The sequence below is a fragment of the Ictidomys tridecemlineatus genome, chromosome 12 (assembly GCF_052094955.1).
Source record: "Ictidomys tridecemlineatus isolate mIctTri1 chromosome 12, mIctTri1.hap1, whole genome shotgun sequence".
Taxonomy (NCBI): Eukaryota; Metazoa; Chordata; class Mammalia; order Rodentia; family Sciuridae; genus Ictidomys; species Ictidomys tridecemlineatus.
This window is the reverse complement of record NC_135488.1, coordinates 32,209,224-32,224,659: the sequence shown is the minus strand read 5'-3', so window position 1 is coordinate 32,224,659 and position 15,436 is coordinate 32,209,224. Positions and strand designations below refer to the sequence as shown.

Genomic DNA, 15,436 nt, shown 5'->3' with positions numbered 1-15,436 from the left:
GAGGTGTTCTTTCTCCCCCAGTTATTTATGTATTCCATTATTATTTGCATCAATATGTATCCATAGATATTCATCTTGCACTTTGTGTTCTAATTTAATAGTATGGAGGGGCCCCTGCCTTTTTTGATCATTTGCTCACCTGGGGGCTCTTTATGCAGCATTCCTGCCAGCCCTGTAATCCATCGTGTCTCCAGGGAGCCCTGGGTCCTTCTCTTGGAGAATGGTATTTAAAAACCAATGTCTGGTCACAGCACTGTCACTGCTGGGGACTGTCCAAAGCTGGGAAGTCAACCTGTGTGTCTGTGAAGTCATATGCATTGGAATCATGAGCTGTGCTCATGGCTCTGTGTCCAGGGCAAAGGGCTCATCACCTACCTCCTGTCCTCTCTGGGACCTCTTTCTCTGGGACAGTGGAAACCTGGCTTTTACTGTCTATTCCCCTCTTTCTTATCTGCTCATCCTGGCATGCACGTGAAGCAGTTTCAGAATCGCCGGCTCATGCCCCTGAGAGACACGTTTGCTAACTGGAATACGGTATTTTCCACTGTGACTCTATCCTTCCAAGCAGCATTGCCAAAGTATCTTTAATTATTTTTTTCTTCCCCCTGTCAGCATGATTATGCTATTTATTTGGTTTTTTTATATTTATTTTTTAGTTGTAGTTGGACACAATATCTTTATGTTATTTATTTATTTTTTATGTGGTGCCGAGGATCGAACTCAGGGCCTCGCATCTGGTAGGCAAGCACTCTACCACTGAGCCACAGCCCTAGCCCTATGCTATTTATTTGTAACACGCATTCCTATTGGTGTATTCCACTTTGAGTTCCTCTACATCCACTTGAGTTTTCTTGGCTATGTGAAACATCACTAAGTTTGCTATACAGAGAGTACCTTCAGGGACCTAGAGGTCCTTTCTCACCCTAGCCACTCCATTTCCATCTCTTTCCTTTTTTTCTTAGCTAAGTGGCAAGTTTCTTTAGTTTCTGATTTATCCCTCCTGGATTTCTTGCCCATAAATGAGCAGACGCATGTAAGTCTCCTCACATTTCCTTCTTTCTCCTATGGAGGATAGAACACTGTGTTACTCCTTGTATTTTTTTTTCCACTTAACAGTATGTCCTGCAAATCACTCTAATAAGTTTATAGCGATCAACCTTATTTATTTTTAAAAACTGCAGAGCAATGTAGTGTGTGGATATAATTTGGCTTGCTCAAAGTCCTATGTATTCAATTATGTGTTCAGTCCCCCCCCCTCAATTTTGTAACTATAAATAATGTTACAATGAAAAACTTTATGGATATAAATTTTGGCATGGTTGGAATTGTAAGTTTTAGGCAGGTTTCTAGAGATGTAATTGCTGGGTCTAAAGGTAAGTGCATTTGTAGTTTGGATAGACATTGCCAAATTCCCCCTCAGAGTAATGTGAGGCTCCCTCCCTCTGAATGCTGCTTGAAAGTCCTGTAACGGGGAACCTTTTCCCCTTTCTCAGTGAGAGATAAAGATTGAAACCCTGAAACTCCAGCAAGAGGGAAAGGGTGGCAATGGCAATGTCTATTTGTCAGTCTCCTCGGCGGAATCCATTCTTGTGCCTTTTGAGTTCTGGGTTTGGCAGGTGAGAAGTGGTGTCTCCACATTGCTCTAAACAGAGTGACTACAGCGGTTTTCCAGCTGTGAGGGGGTCACTGTAACATATAGTTCAAGTATTGCTGGTTCTCGTCATTTTCCCTTTTCTCCACAGGGTTTTGGTATATTTTGTCCATCAAGTTTTTAGAGTACTTTCTACGGGAAGGATCATTTTGTCATAATGCAAAAGTTTTCCGTCAATTTGAAGTTTGTCTTTTGACTTTATTTATGGTGCTTTTTAGCCATGCAGAAATGCTTTTTATAGTCTTTGGGTTTTTAGCTCACAGTCAGAAAACCTTTCCCATCCTTGGGAAAGATGAAGTCCCCTCATGGGAGCTTCAATATTAATGACCTAGAGAGTCAGCGGATCGAGTTTGGAATTGCCAAAGCAACTGAAAATTGAGGAGGAACATCCAAAAACAGGAAGAAGTCACAAAGGGAACCTTCAGACTATGGGTATGCACACCACTTAGATCCTTGACCAATTCTTGAAATACCCGTGGAAAGGCAGGGACGATGACAAGGAGCTCAGGGAGTTTTAAGCTGGAAAAGCTTAAAGAAATTCAGCCCCTCATGCAGAAGTCAAGTTTGTAATTGGAATCCTGACAAATTAGAGAAGTGCAGGACACTCAGCGGGATTTCCATGGAAATGCCAGAAGGGTCACAGCTTAGAAGTAAAATGATGTCCCAGGAAAAGGGATTTGCCTAAGGATTAATGCTAAAACTAAAAGAAACCAAAGCAAACCAAAGTAGATTCTTCCTGACAAGGCAGAAAACCAAGCCTCCACAAGTTGAAGTTTACCTGCTAGCAGTTTAACTGCATGCTAGAATAAAACCAACACTCTTTAGGGGAAGATATCAAGATTCCAAGTCAGTCTTACCACAGCATCCACCTGACAATGAAATAAAAGACATGTAAAGAAATGGGAACATGTGCTTCGTAGTCAAGGGAAAAATCAGTCAATAGTAAAAGACCTAAAGGATGAAACAAATGACCCAGATGTTGGATGTAGCAGACAAGGATCTTTTAAAAAATATGAGTAAATATATTAAAAAGTGGTCAGGAAGATATGGATGCAATGAAGGAAGAGAGGGTGTTTCAAAGACTTTGGAAACTAAAAGTATTAAGTGGGAAATATAGAACTGAAAAATCCTCTAAATACAAAATTAATTGGATGATATTAACAGCAGACTGCACACAACAGAGACTGCACACATCTGTGAATCTGAAGATGGGTCAACAGAAATCATTTGAACTAATGTTCAAAGAGGAAAAAAATGGATAAAATGAACAGAGCATTGATGGCCTAAGAGACAGGATTGCACACCCTGGTATACGTGCAATCAGAGTCTTAGAAGGAGAGAGAGGCAGAATGAGAGAGAATTTTAAAAATTTTTAAATGTTATCAAAATAGCAGTACACAAATTCAGAAAGCTTAGCAACATTGTAGCAGGAAAGGATTAAAAACGAATATAGACATGGAACACCTTATAGTACAACTTCTAAAAATCAAAGACCAAGTTCAGTCTCAAAAGTAACTGGAGAAAAATGCCACTGGGTGCAGACAGCAATGATAAGCAAGATGACAATCAACTTCCCATTAGAAATTGCAGAGCCAGAGGACAGTTGGGAGATATCTTTATAGTGTTGCTGAAAGAAAAAAAAAATCTATCTAGAGTTCTCAATCCAAACATATGCAAGACCTGAGCTCCAAGAAATGCTAAGGAAAAAACTATATAAACAAATGGATCTAAATGAAAATTCAGATCTAAACTAAAGACCACTTAAATTGCTAAGTGTGCAGGATTTCTTAGAATTTAATTGGTTGTTTAAAGCAAGAATAATTATTTAGGGTTTATGACATATTTAAAAGTGAAATATATGGCAACAGTGTCATGAAGTATGGACTGTTGTATAAATGGAATCGTTCTATTCTAAGGTCCCTGCATTACACATGAAGTATGGCGTTGATTCAGCCAGTGTGGCTCAAGAAAGTACCCAGACTTGGGTGGCCAGGGAAGGCAGCAGAGGCAGCAGTAACACCTCTGAGCTGGCTCTGCAGTCTTCCCTCATTCTCATCCTAATTGATTCTCCTTATTCTGTGACTTCCAGAACTTCGTTAATGTCAACCACTAAGCTCAGTATATTCTTCAGTGTCTTTTTTTTTACTCATCTGAATTCTAATACGTTTTTTGAAAGCTCAATTTTAGGAAAAAGTTGTATGGACATATGTTCTTGGGTATATCTTAGAAACAGACACAGCAAAATAAGGTGACTTCAATTGTGAGGGAGGAATTATCTCTGTCTGTACTCAATGACACCAGAACCACACTGAATCACTATACAACTATAATTTGACACTTTCACCTTTATTGGAGCTTTTACATATTGGATTTCCTTAAGCTCATGACACCATAGTCATCTTCTTCCTCACCCTAAAATTCCCTGTTAACTGAAGCTCTAGTCCTCAGTCCTAAAAGCTTTAAACTAGCCTTACTTAGATGCCCATTGATCCCCTTCAACCAGAAAATGATCATGCTGGGCCATTCTGCTTTCTTCACCATGCATCAGCCCTTCTTTTCTCCTCTTTCCCTCTCCATAGTGCCTTCATGGTACGGGACACAGGCTGCTCACCTGGTCTCTGAGGGCTTCCTTGACACTCACATCCCTTCTCTAGTGCACACGTCACATAATTTCCCAGGTCAACTTTCTGTAAATACTCACTGTAAACCTTGCTCTTCTGCTCACAGAAACCCATTAGCACTATCTCCCACTTAATTAAGATAAAACCCTTTGTCACTTGTCCAGAGATTCTCTATTGTGAGGATCCAGGTGTCATACCTGAGAACCCTCCAGAAGCAGATTCTGATAGATCTCTGCTGATTTCATTTCATGCTTTTGTTTATTTTTGTTTTAGAATTGAAAATGCTCGAAGAATAAAAAAAAAATCAGTCCGTGTTGCATTTCTACTCACCTAAATAATTTCCATTCTCTGAGACTGTTTTTTTTTCTTGACTTGAAATATCTTCCAATCTCCAGGTACTATGAAATATATCCCTTACCTCAAGGCTGTACATCAGTGGATCATCCATCACTTCCTTCTCTGAATGCATTTATCACTGACAATTTATGTAGCTCAATTAAATATTTAAATATTAAAAAGAAGAAAGTATCCTGGGGCAAAAATAAAAACTTGTCAATACAAAGGAAAACATGGACGAAGGAACAGAAATTGAAGGAGACAGACTACAAGTAGCCATGTGGTAGACTTACACCCAACAGAATCATTAATTATATTAAGTGTAAATGGCATAAGTATTCTAATTAAAAGGCAGATGTTGTCATAGGATGTTAAAATAAGGTCAAATGTTTTAAATGTAAAGACAATAACAGGAAAAGATATAGCATGAAATTACTGAGCTCAATAATATCAAAGAGCTCATACTGATATCAGTTAAAGCAAAATTTAAGACTAAAGTATAGCCAGGGAGAAAGAGAGTCATTTCATGACTATTAAAGAGCCACTTGAGAAGACAGCTATATACCATAACAGAGACTGAAAAGACATGAAGCAGAAATTGACAGAAATATGGGAGAAATGGATGAATCCAGTAACCAATGAAATAAGTAGGTAAGACTTCAGCATGGCTATAGAAGATGTGAACAACACTATTCTTCAGTGCAGCCTTCTTGACATTTATAGGTTTTTGTTGAAAAGTACATGCAGAGCCATCATGTTGGCTATAAAATATCTTAATAACTTTGTAAGAATTAAAATAGTATAGAGTGGTTTTCTATTGACAATGGAATTGAATTAGAGATCAATGACAAAATGATATCTGGAAAATCTCCCAAACATTTGGCAATTAGGCAATACATCTTAAAATAAACTGTGAATCAAAGAAGGAATCACAAATGGAATTAGGAAATATTTCAAACTGAGTGACAATGAAAATACAACATGCCAAATTTTGTGAAGTGAAGGAGTCCTTAGAGGAAAATGTAGAGCTTAAAATGCTTATTGTAGAAAATGAGAAGTTTGTAAATAAATAATATAAGTTCTCACCTTAAAAAGTTAGAAAAAGAAGAGCAAACTAAATACAATAAAGGTTAAAAATAAACATTAGAAAGAAACTAATGAATTAGAAAACAAATTAGAGAAAATTGATGGACCTGAAAGTTTGTTCTTTGAAATGATTAAAAAATTGATCCTTAGCTGTACTGGTCAAGAAAAATAGAGATGGTAGAAATGAACAGCATTAAGGATGGAAGAGGGGACATCATGACATGCTAACACACACTACAAACATTGCAATATGCTAAGAGAATAACCCACCCTAAATAAATTTAAGAACTTAGAATAAATTTCTGGAAAAATACAATTCTCAAAAGCCAATAAAAATAAAAGATCTAAGATGTCTATTAAATGAGTTTAACTTGTCAGGAAACATTCCTGCAAAGAAAGTTCCATGTTTATATCATTGTATTGTTGAATCTCATAGTCATTTAAAGACAAAATATATATGCCACATTTTCTTAATCCATTCATGTGTTGATGGACACCCAGGCTGGTTCCCTAGTTTGGCTATTTTGAATTATGCTGCAATAAACACGGGTATGCATGTATTGTTGTAGATCAAGATGACTTTAATTCTTCAAGATAAATTCTGAGAAATGGTATTGCTGAGTCATGTGGTGGGTTCTGTGAATTGTCTATTGAGGAGTCTCTATATTGATTTCTACTGTGGTTATACTAATTTATGGTCCTACAACAGTGCAAAAGTGTTCCTTTTCTCCATATCCTCTCTAGTATTTATCATTATTTATATTCTTGATGGCTGCCACTGATTAGTGTGAGATGAAATCTCAGCATCGTTTTGATTTGCATTTTCCTAATTACTAAAGATATTGAACATTTTTTCATATATTTGTTGTCCATTTGTATTGCTTCTTTTGAGAAGTGTCTACATAATTGATTTGCCCATTTATTAATAGGGTTTTTGGCGTAAAGTTTTTTGAATTCTTGATATATTAAACATATTAATCCTCTGTCAGAAGAGTAGCTAGCAAAGATTTTTCATTCCCAGTTGTTTCTTATGCTTTTTAGTTCGATGCCATTCCCATTTATTAACTCTTGGCATTATTTCCTGAGCTTTAGGGTCCTATGGAGAAAGTCATTGCCTGTGCCTCTCTACTGGAGTTTTGAGCCTACGTGTTCTTCCAGGAGTTATAGTATCTACTGTAATTCCTAGGACTTTGAACCATTTTGGGTTGATTTTTGTGCAAGGTGAGAGAGAAAGGTCTAGTTTCATTCTCCTACATATGAATAACCAGTTTTCCCAGCACCATTTGTTAAAAGGGTCTTTTATTCAATGTGTGTTCTTGGTACCTTTGTCGAGGATCAGATGATGAAAGATGGGTGGGTTTGACTCTGTGTCTTCTATTCTGTACCATTGGTCCATGTGTCTGTTTTTATGCGATTCTTGTTACTATAGCTCTCTCAAGCTGATTTGATAATTCATATGGAGAAGCAACGGCCTAAAGTAGCCAACATAACTTGGACAAAAAGCTAAAGTCATGTGAAGATCTAGTGCTGCTGGATTTCAAAGCTTAGGCTAATACTGTAGTCTCCAGGCAGGATGGCGTTGGCATAGGATAAACAGAACCCGGGAACCCCACAGAGTCCAGAAATCAAACCACACATATTTGTTCACTCAATTTTTGACAAACATAAAAGAAATGTGATGATGAAAAGCTCAGGTTTTTAGTAGTTTGACAATCAACTAGACATTTGAATGGAAAAGAAATGAACTGCAGCCCATTTTCCCCCATGGGACACAAAAGTTAGAGATTGATCATAGACCTAAATGTAGAAGGAAAAACTAAAATGGACTGAAGATAGTGTAGGAGAATGTCTTTGGAAGTTGGAGTAAACTAAAATTTCATAGGAAGACACAAAAGCAGCAATCATCAAATTAAATATTGATAAACTGGATTTTTTCCAAAAGGGAAAAAAAAATTCATTCTCTAAAAGACACCAACAAGAACACAGAAAGGCAAACCATAAGCTTGTAGAAAGTATTTGTAATATGTGAATCTGACAAAATGCTTTTATCTAGAATGTATAAAGAACTCCCACGATGTAATAATGAGAAGTCACAATGTAAGCAAAATTGCACAAAGACTTGAAAAGACACCTCACAAAAGAAGATAAAAGAATAGCTAATGAGCACATGAAACTTTGCTTAATCTTATCAGTCATAGGGAAATAGAAGTGAAAAAACCACAGTGAAGTGCTTCAACACCCACTGGTCTGGTGATGAGGCAAAGCAATCCAAACTCTTGTGATTTCTAGTGACACTCTAAAGTGGTCAGAGCTACTCTAGAGAGAGCAGTTTGGAGCTTTTCCTGTGGGATTAAATGAATACCTTTCCTATGATCCAACGCCTTCCCTAGATATTTGGCCAAGAGACATCAAAGTGTGTTTTCACATAAAGACTGTACAGGAATGTGGGTTGGTTTTGTTGATGATAACTCAAACTGGAAACTGGAAATTAAGTGTTCATCGGTTAAAGACTAGATTAAACAAATGTGGTTTATTTCATAAAATGGAAGGCCGCTCAGTAACAAAAAGGAATTCTAAACTTCTGCTTCATGGAACAAGGTATGTGAATTGTACAGACATGACATTCTTCGGTGAAAGAAGTCAGACACCAAAGAGCTCATGCTGGGCCACTCCATTGATGTGACATTCAAGAAGGGACACAACTAATTAATGGTGATGTAATGGTAGGATCAGAGAGGGAGGGTGGTGCTGCCCAGGGATCTCAGAAAGGTCTGGGGTGCTCTGTATCTTGATCAGCTTGGTTCTGTGGGTGCACCTGTGAGAAACCATCGGCTGTAAACTGAGACACCTGCGTGCTCCACGTCTGATGCGGTGTGTCGTCTCTCGATGGAGGACATCAAGGTCTGATTAAACAGAGCCTCACAGCAGTTAGCTTGTCTACATTCCAGGCCCTTCATCTTTTCACTTGAGAAGTTAGAAACCTGAAGTCCAACAGGAGGCCTCAGCTGTTGGGTTTTGAAACCGACTGGATGAAGAAATAAGTTGGCCCGTGTCGGCAACGAGTATTCACCAGGGGTCCACTGTGTGCCAGGCTCTGGGCTAGACATTTTGCAAAGTCACATTGAAAATTAGCGTGGTGCCAGGCCATGGTGGTGGCCCAGGCTAGTGGCCAGGGTCACAGAAGTCAGGGAGAGAGAGCTGTGGAGAACTTGGTCCAACCTGAAGGCTGGCAAGAGTCCAGACGTTCTTTTGAGTTCCTGACAGGGAGGCTAGACCTCAGGAAGCAGGACTCTGGGGGGCAGTGAGGAGTAGCCAGTCATGGACGGTGGGACAAGTCACCCAGACAGGATATAGGGACAGGCAGAGCTGTGGAGATAGGCAGGTCTGTGGGGACACGTGCCAAACTCTAGGCTTACGATTGAAGAGCTCACTTATGAAATGAAATGGCATTTTTCAGCTTAAGGTCCGCCAACTCCTGGTGTGCTGGACTGGGAGTGACTGCACCAAGGTTCTCAAAGTTCTCCCCGTGGGGAGTGGACTCGCTAGAGCTGCTGGAGGTGGCACACAAGCCTGAGCCTGCTCTTCCATCTCAGCCTGCCTGCTCAGGGCCAGTGGCAGACCCTGTGGCCAGTGAAGGTCATGGGCGTTGGCTGAGTTCCTGATGTCGTCAGGAGCAGCCCGGAGCCCAGCGCCTTACCACAGAACCAGCTGCCTTCTTACGGGACTAGGAAAAGGGAACCAATAAAGCGGTCAGACCACAGGCCCTCGTGGTTTCCGTGCCAGCTGGTGGTGGCAGCCGGCCCTCCCACCTCCTGCAGCATAGAGGGGTGGGAAAACTTGCCTCACAGGCCAGGTTGGAGCAGTGGCCCCTGTAAGGACCAGGCATTCTGGATGAAGCACACCGGTGACACATGGCATCAGGACTCGACATCGTGCAGAGAAGTGGGTGAGATGGTCCTGCCCAGGCTCCACACCTCCTGGCCTGGCCCACTTTGAGGGCAGCACTAACTCAAGCCTGACCCGCCACCTTGGCTAGACACCTTGCAAAGCCACACTGAGGTGCTGGTGGTGGGTGCCCAGGCCAGCCAGGCATGGAATCCTGAGAGCATGATGACAGTCATCCACAGTGGGGCTACACTCCGGACCTGTGACAGGCCACTCCCCACCTAAAATTCCTGCTCCCATTCCTGCCATCCTCCCTCCTGCACCTGCTCACCAGCACCTTGGGCAGCTGGAGTAGGCTGGTTGTGAGGTCTCTATTTAAGCCCAGGTGTTAGGTGCATTCACCTCTTATTCACAAGCATCTCAAACCCATCACCCTTCTTCTTCTTCTTCTTTTTTTTTTTTTTTAGTTATAGATGGACACATACCTTTATTTTATTTTTATGTGGTGTTAAGGATCAAACCCAGTGCCCCAGGCATGCAAGGTGAGCACTCTGCCACCAAGCCACAACCCCAGCTCCACCAAACCCATCTCTCTTCTATGTGCACACAAGCTCACAAGTTGCCTCCAAGTCCCGAAGTACATGCTGGTTTTAAAATTCCTAAAGGCTGAGCCACAAATATAAGCAATTAGTGACACTGGAGGAGATCAAAATGCTTAGGGGAAGCTCAGGTGTAGAGCTAAAGAAGACAAAGCCATTCACATTTTTACTGACTGGGTCCTTGTTTAGAAACCGCTGCTCCCAGTGACTCCTGTGTGCCAGGCCCTCTGAGAGACACGGGATGCAAAGGCAACTAGCACCTGATCCCCATCCCTGCCAGGGGTGGGCGGCAAAAGCCCTGTGCTGGGAGAGGGTACAGAGCCGAGGAAGGGCTGCCCAGTCTGTGGGAGCACAGACAGGGGAACAGGCCGCTGTGAGAACAGAGTGACAAACGGCACAGCGTGTCATTTCCTCTTGTCCTTGAACACCCAGCCACTTGGCATCGAGGTCACATTTGGCTGGAGGGGCTGGTGAGAGAGGGTGACTATGGTGGCTGGAGGATCCACAGTAGTGAGCCTGTGTGCCTGTCCTGGGGGCTAAAGACTTCTCACCTTCCCTTCTGGGGACAAGGCAGTGGCATCATCACACAGGTGTCATAGGAAGATCCTTCTGTGATCAGTGCTGAGAGTGACATACTCAAAAGCCACAGTCACCAGCAGCCTGGAAGTGAGGACACAGCCCTGCCGTGGTGGCAGCAGAGAGGCTGGAGAGATGGGTGGTAGAACTCTGGGCCACTGGGGCTGAAGACGGAGTCAAAGGTGCATCCTGAGAAGACAGGACGCCGTAGGTGGAGATGAGTCTCAGAGTCCTCGGGAGTCCCCAACGCAGTGCGCTTACTGCTGTCCATGCCAGTCCCGTCACAGACCCAGCCCAGATCCCTCTGGTTGGGTTTTGGCAAGCTGTCCCCATTGCTTTTCACTCAAGATCCCCAAAATGCCTCCCCTAGCTGCCTCTGGGCCCTGCACCAGCTGAGCTTCTGCAAAGATTCAAGGAACAAAGTTCCTGAGACCTAATTTCCTTCCCATATTAAATGCACATTTCTCTGCCTTCTGTCAGCTGTAAGCAGTGGCTGAGGGCAGTCAGGTTCCATAACACCGTCTCTGCTGAATGCCAAGAGCATATTACTGAAACAAGATCTTTGTAGCTGACCAGAATCCAAATGCACTTTGGTGCCTGTAAAATCTATTTAAGGCCTCTTGATTTTCTTTCTTCTATTCCTCCACCAGAAGAGTGAAGGAAGAAATTTTAATAGGGAAGCTGCTAAAAAAGGGAGATGATATCATACATTTATTTACATATCTGCTGTTGGAAATTATCTAGATCGCTTTCAGGAGTGCAGAGTTCAAACGCACACTAAATGACCAAAGAGAATGCAAGGCCCAACAGTCATCTTCTATTCCTGAAGGCTGAGTAATGAGAAGCAGGGTCTTCATTGGACATGAAAGGGGGAAAGGAGGAAAATTAGGAGGTAATAGATTCAATTATAGCAGCCCTTTGCCAAGGCCATATTGATTTTGTGTCCTGACAATTGCAGTTAGTCTCGGTGGGGAAGCTCTTAGGAACCAGGTCAGACTCGGGGTGTGCAGGTTTCCACTGCTGGAACTCTTGTGGGGGACATAAGTGGTTACACCTCCCCTGGGGAAGCTCTCTGTCTTTAACAGTGCTAAGCCCAACCAGAGTTTGTGGGCAGTGTGGGTGCAGAGGAGGCTGCAGAGACCCGACAGACCCCATGCCTACTGCAGTGCTGGCCCCCTCCACCCAGTGCATTCTCTTTCTCTCTCTCTCTCTTTCTCTCTCTCTCCCCCCTTTCTTCTCCCTTCATCCCTCCTTCTCTCCCTTCCCTCCTCTTCCTCCTCCTTCTCCCTTCCTCCCTCTCAGTCCAGTTTCTTTTTGGCTTTCACCCAGGGCCCTCACCTTGACTCTCGTGGAAGTTTCCTTCATGTGGTCATCATGGTGGTGACCGTCCTGCCCTGGTCAGAGCATTCCTCACATCACAGCATGGTAAGGGCTTGCATGGGTGCACAGAGAGCACCAGAATCACACTGGGTAGGCTTCCTGGAGGAGGTGACATGTTTCCAAGCCCAAGGAGGTAGTTGGGTGGAGGCAGAGGCATTTTGATGGAGAGAAAGGCATGTTCAACTATCTGAAGCAAGAGAGGTGGCAGGTGTCCCGAACCGGGTGCACATCAGAATAGGGGGAGCGATGTGTGCACATGGGGTGTGTTTGAACCCAGGGGAACCCAAGCATTGAGCTACACCCCAGCCCATTTTTATTTTTTGTTTTGAGACAAGGTCTTGCTAAGTTGCCTGAGCTGGTGGCCTTAAACTTGTGATCCTCCTGCCTCAGTCTCCTGAGTAGCTGGGATTACAGGTATACTCCTCCACAGTGGTGAGTGTGTCTTTGAGTGCACATTTACTGAGAACGTACCCTGTATCAAGCCCTGTGAGCAAGAAGGTGTCTCTGCTGCCATGGACCAGTGTGTCAGGTTGAGGAGACACTAGTATGAATAGCAGCACATGCTGTAGTGCCCTGGGAAGAGGGGCCAGCATGGTTTCCCAGGCAGGTCACACTCTAGATTTCCCTCCTGTCTATAGAACAGAGATCTGTGTCTGTTCTATAGACAGTTGCTAGATTTGCTGGATTCTTCTGGGGCCCTTCTGTGAAATTGGAGAGTCTTCCTTGCAGGTGACCAGCCCCTCAGGGCACATGCTTGCACGTAGGGTGTGCCCAGTATGGCCCAGGTGTCAGGTCCCTCCACACGATCACACTGTGGCACTGTGTTTCTCTAGGACAATGTGTTTGGATCACTCCAGCCTCGCAGCTCAGGAGGTGCCTCTCCAGATGAGGGTTGTCCCACTGTTCTGCCCTGCAGAGCTGCCACATACACCTTCTGGATATGGGGAGGCTGTGGTGCAGTGAGGCTGGGAACAGGAGGCTGTGGTGCAGTGAGGCTGGTGCAGAGCTGGCACAGGCCAGGGCTGGGCAGGGAGAGCATGGCACAGGGCAGAGCACACTGGCTTAAACTCTGACCAGGCCCAGCATGTCCCTGGGCCTCAGAGACTAGTCAAGCACCGTCGCTGCCCCTCCCTCTAGCCACCAAAGCCTGTCTGGGGTATTTCTAGGTACTTCAGTGGTCATGTATATAACATTAGAGGGAATTTATCAGAGTGGCTCAACCATCAGGGTCAGATCGTCCCACAATGCCCACCAGCGGGCTGGACAGCTGGGGAGGCCAGGAGCTGCCCAGTCTAAGAAGCTGGAGCCTCATAACAAGAGGGACCGACCATGCTGCCCCAGTCCAAGGCTGAAGGCCCATCGAGAGGCTGAAGAATCTGGAATCTGATGTTGATGGGTGACGGCAGCAGCAAAAATTCATCTGCTCAAGAAGAGTGGATGTTGAGCATGCGCAAGCACTTCCCCTTCTTCCAATTTTTGTTCCACCCAGGCCCTGCCTATTGGATGGTGCCATCCTCATTCAAAGCAGATCTGCCTCTCTGTTCACTGGCCCACATGCCAATCATCTCTGGAAACGCCCTCACAGACACACCTAGGCGTCTCAATCCAGTCAAGTTGACAACCAAGTGTAAGCCTAGCAGTCTGTCTGGGGTATTTGCAGGACACCTCCTTCTCCTTCCCATAGGAAACAAGCTAGAGTGCAGAGGTGGGTGCCTTCTCCCGAGTCTTCTTTACTTCCTATGTGGCAGGATGTTGAGGAAGGTTTTTTATCTGCTGTCTTGGAATTGCACTCTGATTCCAAGCTTAGGCAAAGGTACCAAGCACCCCACAGTCACAGTTCAGTGTCCAGGGGAGTCACTGCCTGAGGCCCCAACGCTCTTGGTGTCAGGAAGCTAATAGTTGAGGACCTCCCTGTACCTGCCTGTCAGCAGAGCAAGAGGACATCGGCTTTTGGAGAGGGGAGAGGTCAGGCACAGAAGCCACTGGCTGAGAAGGAGGCCTCCTCTTGCTACAGCTGAGCAGAGGAAACCAAGTTTAATTGGGGGGAGGGGAGACTAGAAGGAAAAAGGAGAAATAACTTGAGGTCAAAGATATGAAGGCCGGCTGGGGATGTGGCTCAAGCAGTAGCGCGCTCGCCTGGCATGTGTGCGGCCCCGGGTTCGATCCTCAGCACCACATACAAAGATGTTGTGTCTGCCGAAAACTAAAAAGTAAATATTTAAAAAAGATATGAAAGAAGAATAAAAAAGAAAACAGTTGAATTAACCCATGAAAAAGAAAGTAGAATATGATAGTGTGTGGGGGGGGTAAATACAGAAAATAAAATCCAAAAGGAGAGGAAAACCCAATAAAAAGCAGATAAATAATACATAAAGGCAGAAAAACAGCAAAATTTAAAATGTAAGAAAAAAAATGTGGTTAAGTAAGCCCAGGGGAAAAAAAAAGACAGAAATAATGGCTCATTGAGGTGTAAGAGAAAGAAATATAGAATAAAAAGAAAGACAAGGATGCAGAAAGAAAAATACAAGAAGACAGAAGTATACACAAAGACCACACACTCACACACACACACATACTCACACTCTCACACACACTCACACTCACACACTCACACACACACACTCACACTCACACACACACAAGGAAGACTGAAAGTCAAACAGGAGGATAGACAGGAAGGCGCGGTGGGGCCCACAGGGGAGGAACAGTCCTTCCTGCCTGGTGACCATCACATCTTCAAGGATGCCCCTGAGGCCAGCAAGGCCACAGGAGGGGGCTGCAGGGACTCTGGAGGGAGACTGCCAGTGTCATCACGGAGAGGTGTGGGTCGGACCCACAGAGACCCCCAGGGCCTTCCTTCCCAGGGCTGGTGGGAGGCGCAGAGGAACCCTAGGGGTGTGAGCAGGGCGCTGAGGCCAGCTGTCCACCGCTGCACCTACTACAGAAGAGAAGAACAGGGAGGAGAAGGAGAAAGACAAAGCCCCTGTGGCCTGGGGACATCTGGCTCGCCACACTTCAGCCGCTCCAGGGCTTCCTCTCCCCTGATGAGCAGGCTTACTGGTCCAGTCCATGGGCCACTGGGGACAGGTGTGGCTGTCCTGAGGGCAAAGAGCAGAAAGGGGGGGTCACTGTTTGACCTGGTTTTACTTACCCATAAAAAGGTTTTGAAATCGCTGCACAGAGGACTGCACCCGGTATTTGGTGGGCACCACGTAAGACCTGCCACGCCTGCCATGTGCTGTGGAGTCCAGTCTCCACACTGGGTGAGGCGCTTCTGTTCTCTGCATGAGTACCTTTGCTGG

At 44.3% G+C, this 15,436-nt stretch overlaps 1 protein-coding gene across 6 annotated transcripts in view; it reads left to right on the top strand.

Moving 5' to 3' along the window:
* Positions 1-15,436, top strand: part of Acoxl (acyl-CoA oxidase like) — a 337,320-nt gene that overhangs the window by 250,950 nt on the left and 70,934 nt on the right. For 4 of the 6 annotated variants that reach the window (XM_078028311.1, XM_078028313.1, XM_078028310.1 and 1 more), the window contains one exon: positions 12,084-12,179. The exons of the other annotated variants lie outside the window; for them this stretch is intronic. In XM_078028311.1, coding sequence (XP_077884437.1) covers positions 12,084-12,179 — 96 coding nt within the window. The remainder of the gene's footprint in view (positions 1-12,083; positions 12,180-15,436) is intronic. 6 annotated transcript variants of the gene reach the window in all.